Genomic DNA, 18,825 nt, shown 5'->3' with positions numbered 1-18,825 from the left:
GCAGCAAGCAGTAGGTAGTAGATTTACCCAGGTGCACTGAGGTTGAAAACGAAGGATTAGTACCGGGAATTGACAGCGTGCATGCAAGCAGTGGACACCATGTCAGATGTACGCTTGGGGGCCACTAGGCACTACACCGGTAAAAAACATACAAAGAACAGAGTGAGGTCAATAGCCGCTATAAAAGCTGACTGTTATCTATTACAAAAATTATAATCTGAAATACTGGTAACAATTAATGTTCAGGCATTTTTATCCCCTGTCATTTATTTATATGTGTGCTATCTACAGTTTGCAGGAAAACACTGTCTTATTAATGAACTGAGACGGTTATACGTGACTATATCTTTTAAAAATATATACCAAACGACTTGAATATTAATTACTTCGATCCTTGGGTTGTGTCAAGATAAAATGGCGGCCGCCGGCAGACTTTTCGCTCGTTCGCATGGTGAGTATAGCTGTCTTGAAGTAGATCTATGCATCCCTCATCACCGACAAGACAGTTATGAGGTTACATGAGAATATTGTAGATGTCCCTGGACTGAGCAATTACAAAATCTTGAATGTATAATTGTTTTTATGTGTTTAACCATGCTGCCAGTGAGTGATAGATAGTGTGGTCCTGCGTACTGGAAATTGTGTTGGTTGTTGTGCCTTTTGTCATGAAAGGTCTCTCAAGTCTCAACTGAGTGTTACTTCTTCTACTTCTATGGTGCTTCTCATCAAAGCCTGTTCAGCAACCGGATGAGGGTTTGTGGTGTGGTGCTTCAGACAGTGGATGCCATTTGTGCTTTGTGCTCTTTCAAATGTGTATATCAGTCCGGGAAACCCGCTCTATGACTTGTATGAGGACCGCTCCCGCGCCGCGTACGAGGACTGCCTCGCCTCATGAGGACTGCCCCCATGCCTCATGAGGACCGCCCCCACGCCTCATGAGGCCCCCTATTCATTTCTATTCATCTCACATCTGACGTATAAATTGTCGCAACTTTGCACGGTGATTTTTTGTTACACACACATGTCCACTATCCATGATGAAAAGAAGAAAAAATCCTATCTGTTTTTTTCTTTCAAAAATCGAGTTTTAATCAACCGATGCAGAGCGCCCATCAAAACACACGTGTTTTGGCAAGCCTATCAAAACACGTGTGTTTTGATGGGCGCTCTGCATCGGTTGATTAAAACTCGATTTTTGAAAGAAAAAAACAGATAGGATTTTTTCTTCTTTTCATCATGGATAGTGGACATGTGTGTGTAACAAAAAATCACCGTGCAAAGTTGCGACAATTTATACGTCAGATGTGAGATGAATAGAAGTGAATAGGGGGCCTCATGACGCGTTCCCCCCCGGGCCTCATGAGGCGTGGGGGCGGTCCTCATGAGGCGGGGCAGTCCTCGTACGTGGGAGCGGTCCTCATGAGCGGGTTTCCCGGACTGATATATTTACAGGTGCTCACTGTGCAAGTAAAAAATCTCTGCCATGCTTAATTGGCTTCTTTGGCTCTCTTGAACTGCTCAACAGAGGGCAGTTCAATGATGTGTTGATGTGTTACATGTGAATTAGATTTAGTTCGCCTAGCTACCTACCGTTTGGCGTTGTACCTGTTCGCAGTGACTGAACTGACAGTGATAAGTGCCCAGTGATTGAGGTTCGTGTAGGGTGTGTGAGCAACATGTCTGTGAGTCTGACAGTGCAGTCAGTGATGACAGTGTGCTTCCCTCACACAGTGCAGTGCAGTGGATATATGCAGATGATTTAAAGTAAATACGTCCAAATCCAAGTTCACAAGTTCTAACACAGTTTAACACTTTTGTAATTACCTCTGCCAAGGGAGGAGGTAATATGTTTTCATTACCGCATACCGTTTGTTTGTTTGTCCGTGTGCAAAATAACTCAAAAAGTTGGGAACGGATTTAGATGAAACTGGCATGTTGCAGGAAAGGTTGAGAATGACACAATCGCACAAGGAACAGATGTTAACATTTTGGTAGTGATGCGGAAACTTGAATGGATTTTATGAAGGATTTTTGATAGTTTGGCAGGTACGGTCAATGAACTTGGGAGTTCAAGCTGCGCATTTTTGAGGTTTTCATACGCATACTAAAGTGCGTGCTCTAACTGCGGGGCACGCCGGGCAGCTGAGGGTTGATGACGTAACAAAAGGCTTTTATATTGGGAATCCGGGTGACTTTTAGCATGCATACTTATGGGTGGAAATCACTGATCTCTATGGAAGAACAAGATGATTGCCGGAAATGAGCTGCTTTGCGGAGGTCTGTGCTCTCAGAGTGCTTCTCTAGTGTCATAATATGATCATGATGTTGAAGAAATATTGCTTAATTATGTTAGGACAATCTTTTTCATGTACCAAGTTATGTATGGTATTCTATGATATCTGAGCCCAATGATACACCAACCAAATCAGTTGAAATGGCACCTTCTTATAGATCATAGCACACAGCCTAAATCATCCCAAATCCCATGCCATATGCACATGAGCTGAGTTTCATAAAGGGATAATTGCATCAAGTATTGTGTAGTCATCAATTCAAGAGAATGAGAATAGTTCCTGAACTGTGGACATGTATGTGATGATTCCACTTCTATTTGTAAGCTCTTGTTCTGTTTCATATGTGTAATTATGTGTGATTATGACAGTTTGACATTGCTGTTCAAAATTATACCTAGCCTTTTCCAAGTTTGGAGCTAGAAGCTGCTACACACAGTCAAGAGCAAATCTAGTCCTCACAAAAGACACAAAGGTCATCTGCCAAGGCATTACAGGAAAGCAGGTGAGTGGTTATTTCTGTGGTGATGCAAGACAACGATTTCACTGGCTTATCACTGAACTATCATTTCTTTTCTTTTCTTTTTTACACTAATTTTGTAGTGTTTATGTTTTCTGAGTTCTAAATGCTGTATTTGACTTGCATTATGTTCTCTATGTAATGCATGCTTATTTACTCAGAGAATTTACTTTGGATTTAGCTTTGACCTCAGTGAAAGCACAGTTGGCAGATTACTAAGTTTACAAATTATACAAAATGATCCCCTATGCTTGAATGTTGACTCTTATATATGTGTACTTCATCCATAACCATCCCATACCCCTCTTTCTCTGAAAAGAATACTGATTTTGCATCAGAAGATAAAGGTAACAGTCATTTTGCCAGTTATAATCACAGTTCATACTGCCAATTAAAGTTTTGCGTCATGTTATACCTTGTTTATTGTAAAACAGGTGCTAATCATACATTTTTCTTTAAAAATCACCACTTTCATTGTATATTGATTCTATTACTCCCATATTTACAGGGTGCTTTCCACACCACACAAGCCATTGAGTATGGGACCAACATGGTAGGTGGTGTTACCCCAGGAAAGAGTGGCCAGGTCTCATGTGGACTTCCTGTCTTTGATTCATGTAAAGAGGTGAGATTATCCTGCTTTTCTTGCATGTTCTTCTTGCATAAATGCACAAAAATGGTAAGACCTGTAAATTACGTTCAGATTAGAAAAGATGCAACTACCCATGTTACCTGAGACCTCTACATTTTTCCTGTGAATATTTCTGTTTATCCTTGTTTTGTTTTGTTTAGTTTTTGGGAGGGTACTAAGGAATGCTTAGTCCCTAAGATTAGATTAAAGTTTGCCTGCATTCCCTTGATATAAGAAGATCCAGATATCTGTCAGGGTGCAAAGAATGAGCCTCTGTTGTGGTTGTATGTAAAAGCATGTATAGTAGTTAGTACAGTATTTAACATATTTCCTTTGGTTTCCCTGACCTTGGATGACTTACATGTGTGCATCTTTTTGACCATGATACATACATGTACTCTTGTTCAGATGGAACCTCATCACGTTCTGCTTTGTCTGACCATTAGTTATTCTATTTCCACTATCCAATTTTTCTGTCTTTGCTGGTACAAGTGTATATCAAGATCATCAGTAGGAGCTACAACTACTGCCTGTCTTTTCTTCTGAGAATTTGTTGGCTCGAGAGCTGCTACTTGATGATTTGCTTTCCCAACTGACTTTCAGGTCTTAAGGAACAAATCGAAGGGATAGTAAAGCTTTGGTTGAGATGGAGCTTCAGGTTTCCCAATTTCTTTTGTGTGTGTGTGTGTGTGTGTGTGTGTGTGTGACTGTGTGTGTGTGTGTGTGTGAACGAGAAACCTCATTTGAAATATGAAAGAGCATTTAGTTCCAAGAGCTATTCAAAGTTTATTTATCAAAGAGGCAGTTGTTTGCAGTTGTTGTCATAGATGCTTATGCACCTATCAATCTCCATGTATCCTTAATTTTGCCCTTGCATTCTGCCTGCAGGCCAAAGAGAAGACAGGTTGCGATGCATCAGTCATATATGTTCCTGCCCAGTTCGCTGCTGCTGCCGTAATGGAGGCCATTGACGCAGAGATCGGTCTGGTTGTCTGCATCACAGAGGGTATCCCCCAGCAGGACATGGTGCGGGTCAAGCACAAGCTGGTCAGACAGAGCAAGACACGCCTTGTTGGCCCCAACTGTCCTGGTATTATCAAGGTATGTCTGACAATAGTCACTGGATTTCTCTTCTTCCTTTTCTTTTTTCAGTGCAGTATGTTGGTTGTTTCACTGCTGCTGCATTTTCAGGTCCCTTTCGACACTCACACAGAATGGAGAAATTAGCAGAAATTATCAAGAGATGTAACAGGTTACTACTTCTTGTGAATACAGATCTCGTGACATTTTCTGTACAAGAGGAAATTGAAATGTTTGAGTCCTAAACTTATCTGCCTTGGAGGTATCAGTTGATGAACTATTGACCTTTCTCATTCCATAGTGTAGGCTTCACGTTACTTATTGGTGACTACTTATGACTGACCTCATGGGTCCCATGTATAGCATATCATGGGGCAAACTGTGTTTCCCAGCACTCATAAAATCAATCTTTAGAGCAAATTGGAATTGGTTTCATAGCAGGCATTTTACTCTTTGCTTTCTTCCATTTAACTCTGGACACATTTCTTGATCAGAATCACATTTTCTCCTTTGAGAAATTTGAGAAATTTCACAGAATTGCTATGTTGAGTCTCATCTTAGCTGGTTGTCCTGCATGTCATTTTTCTTAGATTAGAATTCAGAAGTTTTATGTGCCACAAAATGTATGTTTGGAATGATGTGAAAAGGGCTGTTTCGCATTGTAAATTTGTTTAATGTAACAGCAGAGTGTATTTGTTCATTGGTAAAAACAGAAGTGATCAAAATGTGGCTTTTTTTTTTCTTTTTACAAAAGTGATGCAATCCCTTGTAAAATCAGTGTTTTGTTTTAGATTTGATTAAATGTTTATTACTTTCTCTTTATTGCTATTATAGCCTGGAAGCTGCAAAATTGGTATCATGCCTGGACATATTCATAAAGTTGGCAACATTGGTATTGTGTCGAGGTCAGGAACTTTGACATATGAAGCCGTTGCCCAGACGACAGCTGTTGGACTGGGCCAAACCCTTTGTGTTGGTAAGTGTGCTTGTTGGTAATATTCATAAAATCAAAAGTCATTTGGGGGGAAAATTTGCATTTTCGTGCTAAATTCTCTTTAGTAAGAAGTGTGTATTACCACAAAAGAAATATGTTTGTATTTGAATAGAGCCCTCTATAAATGTGATGATGGAAGTTGAATATCTTTCAAGGATATGTACTTGATTAAGAAAGGCAGATTTCCAGGCATTCTCACTCAAATTGTGTCGTACAAATTTAATATAAGAAAACAAGGAACTACCTGGTTATCATGATCTTAATGAGAAATAAATGCTTGAAAGTGCATTTATATGTGTAAAATGGGTTGAGGAACCCAAAACAAAGTTTCCCAGGGATGGATTATTTTTATTTATTCATTTATTTTTTATTTGTATGGTGTCCCAAGGATTGACAGAAATGTGTCTAGAATTATGATTTTGAGAATTTTTTCTGGCAGCATTATAGCTTTAGGCACTCTTGGATTTGGTCAGACTTCTGATCAAGTCCAAGTCATGCTTACTGTTGGATAATGTGAAGAGCTAATTCTTCAACAGAACATTTCAGTGCTGTAGAAAATGCCAGTGCGTATTGCAGACTTAATGAAACAGTCAACAAGGCACTCATTTTGTTATTATAAAAAAGGAAAAGAAAAATGATATTGCACATAAGGAAGTACAAACTATGAGGTGAAGGCTTTATGGGTCACCATGGTAACTAAGTTCATCAAAAAGAAAGGGAAAGTTGTACTGAAATGTCTTACTTCTTTTTTTTTTCTTCTTCTTCTCCTTCTCCTTTGAGTGTAGGTATCGGAGGAGATCCTTTCAATGGAACCAATTTTGTGGATTGCCTGGACATCTTCCTCAAGGATCCGGAGACGGAAGGCATCGTGCTCATTGGAGAAATCGGTGGTGGTGCTGAGGAGAAGGCAGCTGAATTCCTCAAGCAAAACAATACAGTGAGTGAAAACAAAGTGTTATGTGAAGCGCAGTGCCATGCTAATTTGTTCAAGAGTCTACTGTAATTTGTCATGAAATGTTTTGAATTTAAATGCTAATCATTCTCTGATTCTGAATGACTGCTCTCTTTACTACAGATTCAATTTTTTGTAAAAAGATAATTTTCAAGTTTAAAAGCTGACTTTCCAAATAAAAAAACTAAGAGCACAGAGATAATTAGTCTATTGATGTCTTTTCTACACTGTGAAGATCTGATCTCATTGGTTTGCAGGGTCCAAATGCCAAGCCTGTCGCTGCATTCATAGCTGGTCTTACTGCCCCACCGGGTAGGAGAATGGGCCATGCTGGAGCCATCATCTCAGGGGGTAAGGGTGGGGCTACAGAAAAGATTGATGCCCTGAAGGATGCTGGTGTAACCGTCACCATGTCGCCAGCACAGATGGGAACTACGATACTAAAGGTGAGCAGAGCACTGTATGAGTTTGTTCTTGTTTTGCTTCTTATTTTTTTTTTCATTTGTAGATTCTGTGGGATAAACACTGTGTGTGTTTGTTTGTATCTTTGTTTCATTTGACAAGTGTAACCCCACCAAAATTTGGGTTACTAAGATTTCTCCAGAAATGTCGTCAGACTAGATTCCTACTTCCTTGGAAGACCCATGGTCACTGTTATTACCACCCCCTCCATTCATCCCTCCTCTGACGTCCGTACCCCACCTGTTTTCCAACAACCCCTCGACCAGTGTACTAGTAACCCCCAAGATTAGTCTTCAGATTCCCCCTCCAGCCTTTGACCCCAGTAGCCAATGTCTAATGGTAAGCCTGTGTGTATTGAGACTGGTCAAGCCCTGTGAAACGCCCCTGCTGGTGTTAGACTATGTAGGTGTAATAAAACTCAAGGAGAGAGCAAGCTAGCCAGTCTAGGGATATTGTTTTAAGCACCCCTCCCTTTTGTTGGTGTGTAGGCACATCAAGAGAAGCGAAAGGACCATGTCTCAGAAGAGGAAGGTCATTCACAAAGTAGTAGTTGCTTTGGGATTTAGAGACAGTGTCCCACCATGGGCAAAGCCTATACAGAGTGGACTGGTTCTAACTGTAGGCCAACATTTTCTGTGACAATGACGTAGAGTGCACGTCTAGCCCAAATTCTGTCCTCTCCTATTCCTTTCTTCTCACATATCCCCCCCTAATTTCCAATGAACTGTTTAATAGGCTATCTTTGCGTGTGCCTTAAAGTAGAGTAACTCCATACATTACTAGTTTTACTTTACCTGTGTCACATTTTATGTTACAGATACTGTTGTGCTATATATTATCAATGACTGTAAGGGGTATGACTGTTTGCAAGATTATTATTTGATATCTCATATGTTCAGAACAAAGTGTGATCCACGCACTTCAGCATAAGAGATATGTATGTGCAGTGGTTATGTCTAATACATCATTTATGCAAATGAGATATAATTATGTCTCTATATCCTAATTGAGTGCTTTTATGACTTATGCTATATGATTTGTCTACTATGTTAAGTAGATCAGTGTTTGCATAAGTATAAACAATGTGTTATATAGCTGTGCTGGTTAGGCAGCAGCTCCAGTGACCAAGGTCACAGGAGTGCAACTTTAAAGCCCTGTAGGCAGAATGCTCGAGAGTGACTGGAAAGCCTGTCGTTACTGCCCTTGGTCAATGTTAAGACTTTGTCTGGCCAAGTGGATGGTCAGTACGTCAGTAATGTTCCTGGAAGTCAAGGGGAATGAGTGACCTCTAGCCAATGAGGCAGACTTTGAATGATGTCATAGAAACATGAACCAATGAAATTTCTGCTGGTCAGTTAACTTCCTGGAAGTTTCTGATTTTCTAGAGAAAGATTGTAATTTCAATATTTTACATAGAGATAGAAAAGTATAAAAGCCCATAGCTTTGGAGCAAATAGGCATATCTGCTTCCTGCCAGCGCTTTGAGGCCTGCATCCACTTTGCCTGTTACATCGACTGTGTGATCCAGAAAGTTTTCTCACACATATATTATCTGCTGAGAGGTTTACCACAAAACACTGGTAAAACCTTACAAGCATCAGCTGTACTGTTATATACAAGTTTTATGTGCCTGTGATACAACTGGTTGTGGCACGTACATCCACTGACTGCCGTGTGGAGCAACTTGTAGTGAAAACAAGTGTTGGCTCTTTTGACTAGATACATATTTGGATGAGAGCTTTGGCCCGCCTTTGCTTGGTTCAGCGTGACTGACAGCTACTAAGCATTGCATCAGCTACCGTGTACGACTGGTTTGTGACTGCTCTGGGCTCGTCGACAGGATAACCGGCGAGAGAAACAAAGAGACAGCAACGAGTCGAATTATCGCCGAACACTGGCAAATATTTAATTATGCCAATGTGGCAAAGGTCACAATTGAGTCTGTGAATGAATTGAATTGAATGATGTACTTTGTTGAACGACAAACAAGCTAATAAAGTTTGTCATTGGATTATTTTGTCAAAACTTAATCCCAGGTGTGATATTCTTTATTTATGAACTCGGGAGTGTAACATTCGGGTTACATAAATTGGGGGCTTGTCCGGGAACCATTGTTTTCTTAATTGTATAATTGCATTTGTTTGGTGACACATGTTGCCGAAACTGAGTCTTGATTATTATTGTTGATTGTTACTGTTACATTCACCATTTTCGTTCTATTGTACCAAAGAGCCAACACTCGTGTGCAGGAAACAAAGCGATGGCAGGTAAAAGTTTGAAGCAGATTGGTCAGGATTGGTGTAAGAAGGAGGAGATTAGAGTAGAGAATGCCCTCCTACTTGCAACAGGTGTAAAGACTGTGCCAACAGAGGTGTTTGCACTGGCACTGTCAGAGTTATATCCCACATTACTTGAGGTGTTAAGATGGGATGATCCCGATACAGGGGAAACATTGCTCCTGTGTGAATTTGAAAATGCAGTTGCTATGTTAGGACTACAGGCACAGATTGTCATCCCAGTAGATGGGGAGACTATGTGCAGAGTAGTGAGGTTAGACGGTTTAGGACCAGTCAGAGGAAATAGGGTCAGTGTCAAGGACCTGAGGGAGAGAGGTTTAGTTAGGGAATGGAGAAAAGCAGGACGTAGAGCTCAGGAAGTCCAGTCTCAAGACATCCCTACTACTAACAACCTTCCACCCCCTTCCCCTGGTATCAGTGAACCATCCATGTCCTTCCCTGATCGGGACATCCCGATTTTAGCAGCTTCACTAGTACGGTGTGGGCTGACCACAGGGTATCGGAAACTGCGATGCTTCTCCGGTGCAAAGACAGCAGCGCGTGATGAGGATAGCTACCCCATCTGGATAGAGCACGTTGAGAGCCAGATGGAGGAGTGGCAGACTCTGGATGATGCTGAGCGGCGCAAGCGCATTCGTGAGTCATTGCGTCCGCCTGCGTCAAGCATCATTACAGACCTTAGGCGCGAGAATCCCCAGGCCTGCTCTGCAGACTACCTCAGGGCTCTGGATCTGGCTTTTGGCGATACTGACACAGATGATGAACTGTTTGTCAGATTTCATCAGACAGTCCAGGCTGAAGGTGAGTCTCCCTCTGAGTATCTTTCTCGCTTACAGGAAGTCATGCGCCATGTGGTTAGGCGAGGAGTTGTCAAGCCACATGACGCCAACAAGGTGAGACTGCGACAATTCATCAGGGGCATCCTCTACCATGAAATGCTCCTAGTAAACCTACAGCTCAGGGAGCGCCTGGAGAAACCACCGTCCTTCCTGGAACTCCTGTCTTCGGTGAGGAAGCAGGAAGGAGAGGAGAGAGTGAAGAAATCTCTGTCTGCCCCAAGGCCCCCCGTCAGCACAAAACCAAAGCAGGCTGCCCACCGTAAGGTAGAGCCCTCTATTCTACCGCCCCAAACAGCCTCCCAACCCCATGTCCTTCCCCAACCAGAACCTCCACCAGCACCTCAACCCACCAATAATCCCCCCAAATCTCAGTCGTCCCAGCAGAATAATACTGGTGTTCTTTGCTTCAAGTGTGGAGAGGAGGGCCATATCAGTAGAAATTGTCAAAATTCTGTCCCCCCTGACGTACTGAACAAAAGACTCGTCAACTACATCCTTGGAAACCAGGGAAACGAGAAAGGGCGCCTGGGAAGGGGAAACCAAGGGCCCCAAAATTAGATTCTCCCCCAATTGTTTCTAAAGTTGAGGTTTCCAAGAACGATGTTCCTGAAGGTTTAGTAGGAGATGCTATCAACCCAAAATGTTGGATAGATGGAAAGGAGACAAAATGCCATCTTGATAGTGGGTCTCAGGTCACTCTTATACACAAGAGCCTTTTCGACACACTAGATAGGGAATTGCATGGACTGAGTGACCTAGTCCTGTACCATGGAGGAGATGGGACTATGCCCTATCTGGGTTGGGCTTACGTCAACATAGGTTTTGAACGGTCATTTGCTGGCACAGGGACTGAGTTTAGTACATTGGCTCTTGTAGTACCAGACCCCCAGCGTCCCTGTGACCATAGAGTGATTATTGGCACTAATTCAGGACTTTTCAGGCACTGTTTTGAATCTTGTAGGAGGATGGCTGGAGCACGCTTCGCCCAGTCATTGCAGATTAGTGCGACTTGCAGGGATATCTATGCCAGTATATCAAAACAAGAGAAGGTATCCCCTGATGGCAAATTGGGCACTGCTAGGACCAAGAAAGGACATAGCACGCAAATACCTCCCCACTCCAAATTGATAATGACTGCCCAAATTAGGAATCCCCTGAAAGAAGAGATGACTGTTTTCGTAGAGTCTAATCCCCACAGCAAACTTCCAAGTGGGTTACACATAGCCCCAGGAGTACAGAAATTGTCAGGTGGTGCGATTGGAAAGGTAAGGGTGCTGGTGACCAATAGTAGCCCTGAGCCTATCACTGTCCCTGGAAACTGCCCCATAATAGATGCCTATGTCCCCGACAAGTGTTTCCCTACCCCTAGTAGTTTTCCTACCCAGCCTCACAGTTACACCAAGGCAACCCATTCCCAAGTAAGTGCTAATGTAGGCGATAACACCCCTTCCCCTCAAGTTGACGTTAGTGAGCTGCCCATCAATTGGGGCCCGATTTCCCCGGAGTGGAAAGAAAGGCTGCTCAGTCAGTGCAGGCAGAGGAGTGATGTGTTCTCCAGGCATGAATTTGACCTAGGCAGTACAGGCTATGCGGAGCATCAGATTTGTGTTAACGATGACACACCATTCCGTGAGAGGTCTCGGAGGGTGCCTCCCTCTGATCTTAGGGACTTGCAGCAACATCTTCAACAGCTGTTGGAGAACAACATCATTAAGGAGTCTAAGAGTCCCTATGCCTCCCCAATTGTGCTGGTTCGGAAAAAGAATGGTACTTTGAGAATGTGCGTCGACTACCGTACACTCAATTCTCGTACCATTCCCGACCAGTACACAGTGCCCCTGATACAGGAGGCCATTGATTCCCTGAGTGGCAGTAAATGGTTTTCTGTTATCGACTTAAAGTCGGGATTCTATCAAATCCCGATGCGTGGATCTGACAAGGAGAAGACGGCCTTCACTTGCCCTTTGGGGTTTTACCAGTTCGAGCGTATGCCCCAAGGGGTGAAGGGAGCACCTGCAACCTTCCAAAGGCTGATGGAGAAGTGTATGTCAGGTCTGAACATGTTAGAGGTGTTGGTGTACATGGATGACCTGATAATCTTCTCCAAGACGCTGGAGGAAATGGAGGAGCGCCTGGCTAGGGTGCTGGATAGGCTGCAGCAATTTGGCTTGAAGGTATCACCAGAAAAATGCCAATTTTGCTGTCAGTCGGTTAGGTACCTTGGTCATGTAGTCTCCGAGGCTGGGGTACAGACAGATCCAGACAAAGTGGCCGATGTAAGAACCTGGCCCAGGCCACAGACAGTGAGGCATGTTAAGTCTTTCCTGGGATTTGCTGGCTATTACCGGCGATTCATAAAGGACTACGCCAAGATTTCCCGCCCTTTGAACGCACTTACAAGTGGGTGCGTTTACCCCAGGAAGCGAGGACGTCCACCTCCAAAGAAAGTTCCGAGCCCGGATGCCCGAAAGGCAAGTGACCCCCTTGGTGATGCTTGGACTGAGGAGTGTGAGAGGGCTTTTCAGGTTTTGAAGCATTGTCTGGTCACAGCCCCAGTCTTAGCTTTCGCAGACCTGTCAAAGCCTTTTGTGCTCCATGTTGATGCCAGCCGTGATGGACTGGGTGGTGTCCTGTATCAAGATCACGGAGGTAAGCTTCGTCCAGTGACATATGGAAGTCGGGGACTGTCCCACAGTGAGAAGAACTATCCAGCCCACAAGCTGGAATTTCTTGCTCTAAAGTGGGCAGTTACCGACAAATTCAGGGATTACTTGTATGCAGCAAAAGGTACACGGGTTATGACAGATAATAACCCACTAACATATGTCCTGACGTCGGCAAAACTCGATGCCACAGGACATAGATGGCTTGCTGCACTTTCCTGCTTTGATTTTTCCATCCATTATAAGCCAGGAAAGACGAACATTGAAGCAGATGCGCTGTCAAGGAAACCACATCCTCCCAGCCTGGACAAGGAGTTTGAGGATCGCCAGCAGTGCAAGATCAGTGATCTGGAAGCAAGGCTGCATGAGACGTCGGACTCAGGTGAGAAAGTGTCCACACTCTCTGCCTTCTGTCAGACGCATTATGTTTCAGCCAACTCTCCTCATAGAAGTCAGCCATACGTTGAGACCCTGTGTGCCAGTGCAGAGTCTATCCCAGGTCTGTATGCGAAGGGCTCAGACCTGAATGTAGTAGACTGGGCACAGGCTCAAAAGGCAGATCCGCAACTGAAACTAGTCAGGGATTATGTTGAACGTGGGGAGAGGCCGCAGTCTTATACCGGCCTTTCAAGAGAGGTTGCCCTGATACTCCGCGAGTTCGACAGGCTAGTTCTGTGCAAAGGAGTCCTCTACAGAACATTCACTGACTCCTTAGGGAACCGCCATCACCAGTTAGTATTGCCTGCCCAGCGCCGTGTCGAGGCAATGAGGGGCATACACGACAGTGTTGGCCACCTTGGAATCGAGAAGTCCATAGCGTTGGCTAGAGACAGGTTCTACTGGCCAAAGATGAGTGCTGACATTACGGAGTGGGTCAAGCATTGCCCTCGTTGTATAGCAAGAAAGACTCCTCCAAAGCCAGCAGCCCCATTGGTGAGTATTCACACAACCAGCCCCCTGGAGCTGGTCTGCATGGACTTTCTCTCCCTAGAACCAGACCGCTCGAATAAGAAGTCTATCTTGGTAGTGACGGATCACTACACACGATACGCACAAGCTTTCCCCACGAAGGACCAGACTGCTGCCACTGTCGCCAAGGTCCTGTGGGAAAACTTTTTTGTACATTATGGTCTGCCCCAGCGCCTTCATTCTGATCAAGGTAGGGACTTTGAGAGCAAAGTGATCCATGAGCTGTCAAGGCTCCTTGGCATTAAGAAATCAAGGACAACTCCTTACCATCCCCAGGGAGACCCTCAGCCTGAGCGTTTCAACAGAACGCTACTGGACATGCTAGGGACCCTGGAGGAGGAGAAGAAGGCAAATTGGAGCAAGTACGTAAGTGCACTTGTACACGCTTACAATTGTTCAAGGAATGACAGTACTGGTTTCTCACCTTATTTCCTCATGTTCGGTAGGGAAGCTAGGCTGCCTGTTGATCTGCGATTTGGCACTAGCCCTGACAACTTCACTGGGACTGACCACGTGAAGTATGTCAGCGGGTTGCGTGATCAGCTTACGCGAGCTTACAAACTTGCGTCAGCTGCATCCGGCAAGTCTGCCAGTGCCAACAAGGTCCGCTATGATGCGAAAGTGCGAGCCAATGGTCTGAAACCTGGCGATCGCGTCCTAGTTAGGAACGTTGGACTGACTGGTAAGCAGAAATTAGCTGATAGATGGTATGCGAACCCTTTTGTCATCACAAAGCGACTCAACCCTGATATGCCGGTTTACGAAGTTGCACCTGAAGACGGGATTGGTAGGACACGCACCCTACACCGCAACCTTCTCCTACCCATAGAGTATTTGAATGAGGCCCCAGCCCATAACTCAGAGACCCAGAAACCAGGTAAGAAAAGGAGTCCAGCTGATCGGACCCGTTCCAAAAAGTCCATTGCCCCTCCGAGGGAGGAAGAGTCTGATAGTTCAGACTCAAGTGACGAAGAAATCACTCTGCTTTTCGATGTACGCAAGCACATTAACCGCCCACATTCAGGATTTAACGTAAATGCGCCAGAGTTTTTCCCCTCCCAACCTCCCAATATTCCCTCTGAGACTACCAGCGAGACCCCTGAACAGGTCAACACAGCTGATGTGGTGAGTGACACAGGTGTTTCCGGCGGTTCCGTTTTATCCCCTGACCCCATTACTGAGGAGACATCAACCGATTCAGACTTCGAGAATCATGCTGGCGGTGACATCAGCATAGATGCCACAGTTACATCCAGTAGTTCTGGTAGAGTAACACCAGATGATGCAGTCCCCGATTTGAGAGGGGAGAGCACGGAAGAAGAAAGTAGACACACTAGCCCTTTACCCCTAGACACAGAGTCCAGAGGTAACACCCCTCATACTTCAGCAGAGCCTGAGGCAGAGCAAGTGCAAAATACGGATCAAGCAATCGATTCAGAGCCTGCCCCGCAATCCATCAGGCGCTCGACTCGCTCTTCAAGGCCGCCGCTACGCATGCAGTACGATACCCTTGGTGAACCCTCTGGTGCTAGGCAAGCAACTTCATCAGGATTTTTTGCTGACCTTAAGCGTAAGATCTTTGGTTTTGATTAATCAAAGGTTCACAGGAGTGAACCCTGGTTTGAAAGGGGAGGATGTAACCCCACCAAAATTTGGGTTACTAAGATTTCTCCAGAAATGTCGTCAGACTAGATTCCTACTTCCTTGGAAGACCCATGGTCACTGTTATTACCACCCCCTCCATTCATCCCTCCTCTGACGTCCGTACCCCACCTGTTTTCCAACAACCCCTCGACCAGTGTACTAGTAACCCCCAAGATTAGTCTTCAGATTCCCCCTCCAGCCTTTGACCCCAGTAGCCAATGTCTAATGGTAAGCCTGTGTGTATTGAGACTGGTCAAGCCCTGTGAAACGCCCCTGCTGGTGTTAGACTATGTAGGTGTAATAAAACTCAAGGAGAGAGCAAGCTAGCCAGTCTAGGGATATTGTTTTAAGCACCCCTCCCTTTTGTTGGTGTGTAGGCACATCAAGAGAAGCGAAAGGACCATGTCTCAGAAGAGGAAGGTCATTCACAAAGTAGTAGTTGCTTTGGGATTTAGAGACAGTGTCCCACCATGGGCAAAGCCTATACAGAGTGGACTGGTTCTAACTGTAGGCCAACATTTTCTGTGACAATGACGTAGAGTGCACGTCTAGCCCAAATTCTGTCCTCTCCTATTCCTTTCTTCTCACATATCCCCCCCTAATTTCCAATGAACTGTTTAATAGGCTATCTTTGCGTGTGCCTTAAAGTAGAGTAACTCCATACATTACTAGTTTTACTTTACCTGTGTCACATTTTATGTTACAGATACTGTTGTGCTATATATTATCAATGACTGTAAGGGGTATGACTGTTTGCAAGATTATTATTTGATATCTCATATGTTCAGAACAAAGTGTGATCCACGCACTTCAGCATAAGAGATATGTATGTGCAGTGGTTATGTCTAATACATCATTTATGCAAATGAGATATAATTATGTCTCTATATCCTAATTGAGTGCTTTTATGACTTATGCTATATGATTTGTCTACTATGTTAAGTAGATCAGTGTTTGCATAAGTATAAACAATGTGTTATATAGCTGTGCTGGTTAGGCAGCAGCTCCAGTGACCAAGGTCACAGGAGTGCAACTTTAAAGCCCTGTAGGCAGAATGCTCGAGAGTGACTGGAAAGCCTGTCGTTACTGCCCTTGGTCAATGTTAAGACTTTGTCTGGCCAAGTGGATGGTCAGTACGTCAGTAATGTTCCTGGAAGTCAAGGGGAATGAGTGACCTCTAGCCAATGAGGCAGACTTTGAATGATGTCATAGAAACATGAACCAATGAAATTTCTGCTGGTCAGTTAACTTCCTGGAAGTTTCTGATTTTCTAGAGAAAGATTGTAATTTCAATATTTTACATAGAGATAGAAAAGTATAAAAGCCCATAGCTTTGGAGCAAATAGGCATATCTGCTTCCTGCCAGCGCTTTGAGGCCTGCATCCACTTTGCTTGTTACATCGACTGTGTGATCCAGAAAGTTTTCTCACACATATATTATCTGCTGAGAGGTTTACCACAAAACACTGGTAAAACCTTACAAGCATCAGCTGTACTGTTATATACAAGTTTTATGTGCCTGTGATACAACTGGTTGTGGCACGTACATCCACTGACTGCCGTGTGGAGCAACTTGTAGTGAAAACAAGTGTTGGCTCTTTTGACTAGATACATATTTGGATGAGAGCTTTGGCCCGCCTTTGCTTGGTTCAGCGTGACTGACAGCTACTAAGCATTGCATCAGCTACCGTGTACGACTGGTTTGTGACTGCTCTGGGCTCGTCGACAGGATAACCGGCGAGAGAAACAAAGAGACAGCAACGAGTCGAATTATCGCCGAACACTGGCAAATATTTAATTATGCCAATGTGGCAAAGGTCACAATTGAGTCTGTGAATGAATTGAATTGAGTGATGTACTTTGTTGAACGACAAACAAGCTAATAAAGTTTGTCATTGGATTATTTTGTCAAAACTTAATCCCAGGTGTGATATTCTTTATTTATGAACTCGGGAGTGTAACATTCGGGTTACACAAGGATCTTATTGTGCTTTGGCTAGACTGAGTGGCAAGTATGCTTTATCAAAGTGAAAGATCTCCTCTGTGAATAAAGAGGGTTCAAATTTGCAGTTGTGAAAGATTCTCAAGAGGTATTTCCCTCATCTGCTGTGATCATTTTTTTTTTTATTTCATATTTGTTTTTGTTGCACTTTTTGAGTCTGTGCACAGCTGCAAAAGTCACTTTATAGCACTGAATTTGGAATCTTATGGGTGTATTAAAGTATCAAATACACACTAAACAGCATGTAATTGTTGTTCAGTGTAATGAAAGGAAGTCATAGTGCTGTACTATATGTTTTTGTGGACTAGGCAACCACTATTGTGGCAATGTACATGAATACATTTCAGATGTCAGATATCACCCAGTGAGGATGATGGACATGCATATTGAGTCTGATATGCCAGGTGTGATTGCTGCTATTAGCTGTGTGCTACATATTTCATCATATTCATTTGAGCAGTTATGTTACCACTTTTCAATAGATGAACAAAAATTGGAAATCAAAACGGGAAAAAAAAGGCATGAATAGAATTAATGGTGGACACCTACAGAACCACACCAAAATTAGTTTAGCAATCATTATGTGACATTAAACAATTCAGTGAATAGCTTCAATGAGCAGAGAACAGTTATCAGTGCAATCGGTGTACTTCTTTTCTTTTCTTTTCTTTATTTTACTTTCAAATCTAATGTTTAGAATGAAATTGTCTTTGCCTTCTTGTTTGTGTTGAAAATGATGTCATTCTGATAGAGTGATCTGGTAAAAATCTGTGTTATTTATTCAGCGTGCATATATTCTGATGGTGAGTTTTTACCAAGTGAAATCAAATGACATTTGATCAAAACTTTTCTTCAGTTTGATCTGTGTTCTTATGGGGTTTGATCAATCATTCATTGATTTGTTTGCTTGTTTATTTGTTTATTTCTGCAGGAGATGCAAAAGGCAGGCAAGGCATAAGACCAACCCTCTCCAGATGAAGACAGATCATCAAACAGTTTATGCATTGATGAAAATTATATATCTGCTTCCCATACAGAAAGTTTCTTGAATTGTGAAGTGGGAGGAATGATTTAGAGTATTTGTGGTTCTCCCTTGAAAAGAAAAATGTATGATATTAAATCTGATTTTATCATAGTTTGCATTGGTATAATGCATAAATGTATTGTGATTGGCAGGAGTAAAAAAATTCTAGATGATATCACCTCATCCTTCATCTGATTGATAGGTTCGATAAGTCTGAAGCTGCATAAACTCAAAATATATTGCCCATAATATTTTTAGTGATTCTGTGATTCAAAATCACATAATGACATCAGGCAGATTTAGAGGTACTAATTAAGTTGTGCCAAAATGACATTATCTTCACCTACAGTCTAGTGTGTGAACAATGAAAACATTCACACACTTTTTCCCCCTTATCAGACACAGAATTACAATGATTAAGAAAATTGAATCACTCTGAATTGGTTTGCTCAGAGGC

The 18,825-nt window shown here is 43.2% G+C and overlaps 2 protein-coding genes across 2 annotated transcripts; both read left to right on the top strand.

Moving 5' to 3' along the window:
- The first annotated feature begins 396 nt into the window (after positions 1–396).
- Positions 397–18,312, top strand: LOC139709776 (succinate--CoA ligase [ADP/GDP-forming] subunit alpha, mitochondrial-like). Its single transcript, XM_071621737.1, has 8 exons — positions 397–451; positions 2,693–2,796; positions 3,320–3,436; positions 4,331–4,543; positions 5,357–5,498; positions 6,302–6,453; positions 6,726–6,914; positions 18,276–18,312. Exons 1-8 carry the CDS (start codon positions 415–417, stop codon positions 18,300–18,302), a joined length of 981 nt encoding a protein of 326 aa, XP_071477838.1. The 5' UTR covers positions 397–414; the 3' UTR covers positions 18,303–18,312.
- Positions 9,095–10,624, top strand: LOC139709781 (paraneoplastic antigen Ma3-like). The gene has a single exon (XM_071621743.1). The coding sequence runs from the start codon at positions 9,191–9,193 to the stop codon at positions 10,622–10,624; it is 1,434 nt and encodes a 477-aa protein (XP_071477844.1). The 5' UTR covers positions 9,095–9,190.
- Positions 18,313–18,825: the final 513 nt, after the last annotated feature.

This window comes from Diadema antillarum, unplaced genomic scaffold, assembly GCF_040938485.1.
Source record: "Diadema antillarum isolate AM-2024a unplaced genomic scaffold, OU_Dant_1.0 seq00001469_RagTag, whole genome shotgun sequence".
Classification (NCBI taxonomy): Eukaryota; Metazoa; Echinodermata; class Echinoidea; order Diadematoida; family Diadematidae; genus Diadema; species Diadema antillarum.
Note: the sequence above shows the minus strand (reverse complement) of the source record. Positions and strands in the feature narration are given on the sequence as shown.

Excerpts from the sequence above, each read along its gene's own strand:
- LOC139709776 (XM_071621737.1), top strand. The coding sequence starts at position 415 with ATGGCGGCCGCCGGCAGACTTTTCGCTCGTTCGCATG. Across the intron at positions 4,544-5,356 it reads ACTGTCCTGGTATTATCAAG|CCTGGAAGCTGCAAAATTGG; the intron begins GTATGTCTGACA and ends TTGCTATTATAG. Across the intron at positions 5,499-6,301 it reads GGGCCAAACCCTTTGTGTTG|GTATCGGAGGAGATCCTTTC; the intron begins GTAAGTGTGCTT and ends CTTTGAGTGTAG.
- LOC139709781 (XM_071621743.1), top strand. The coding sequence starts at position 9,191 with ATGGCAGGTAAAAGTTTGAAGCAGATTGGTCAGGATTGGTGTAAGAAG.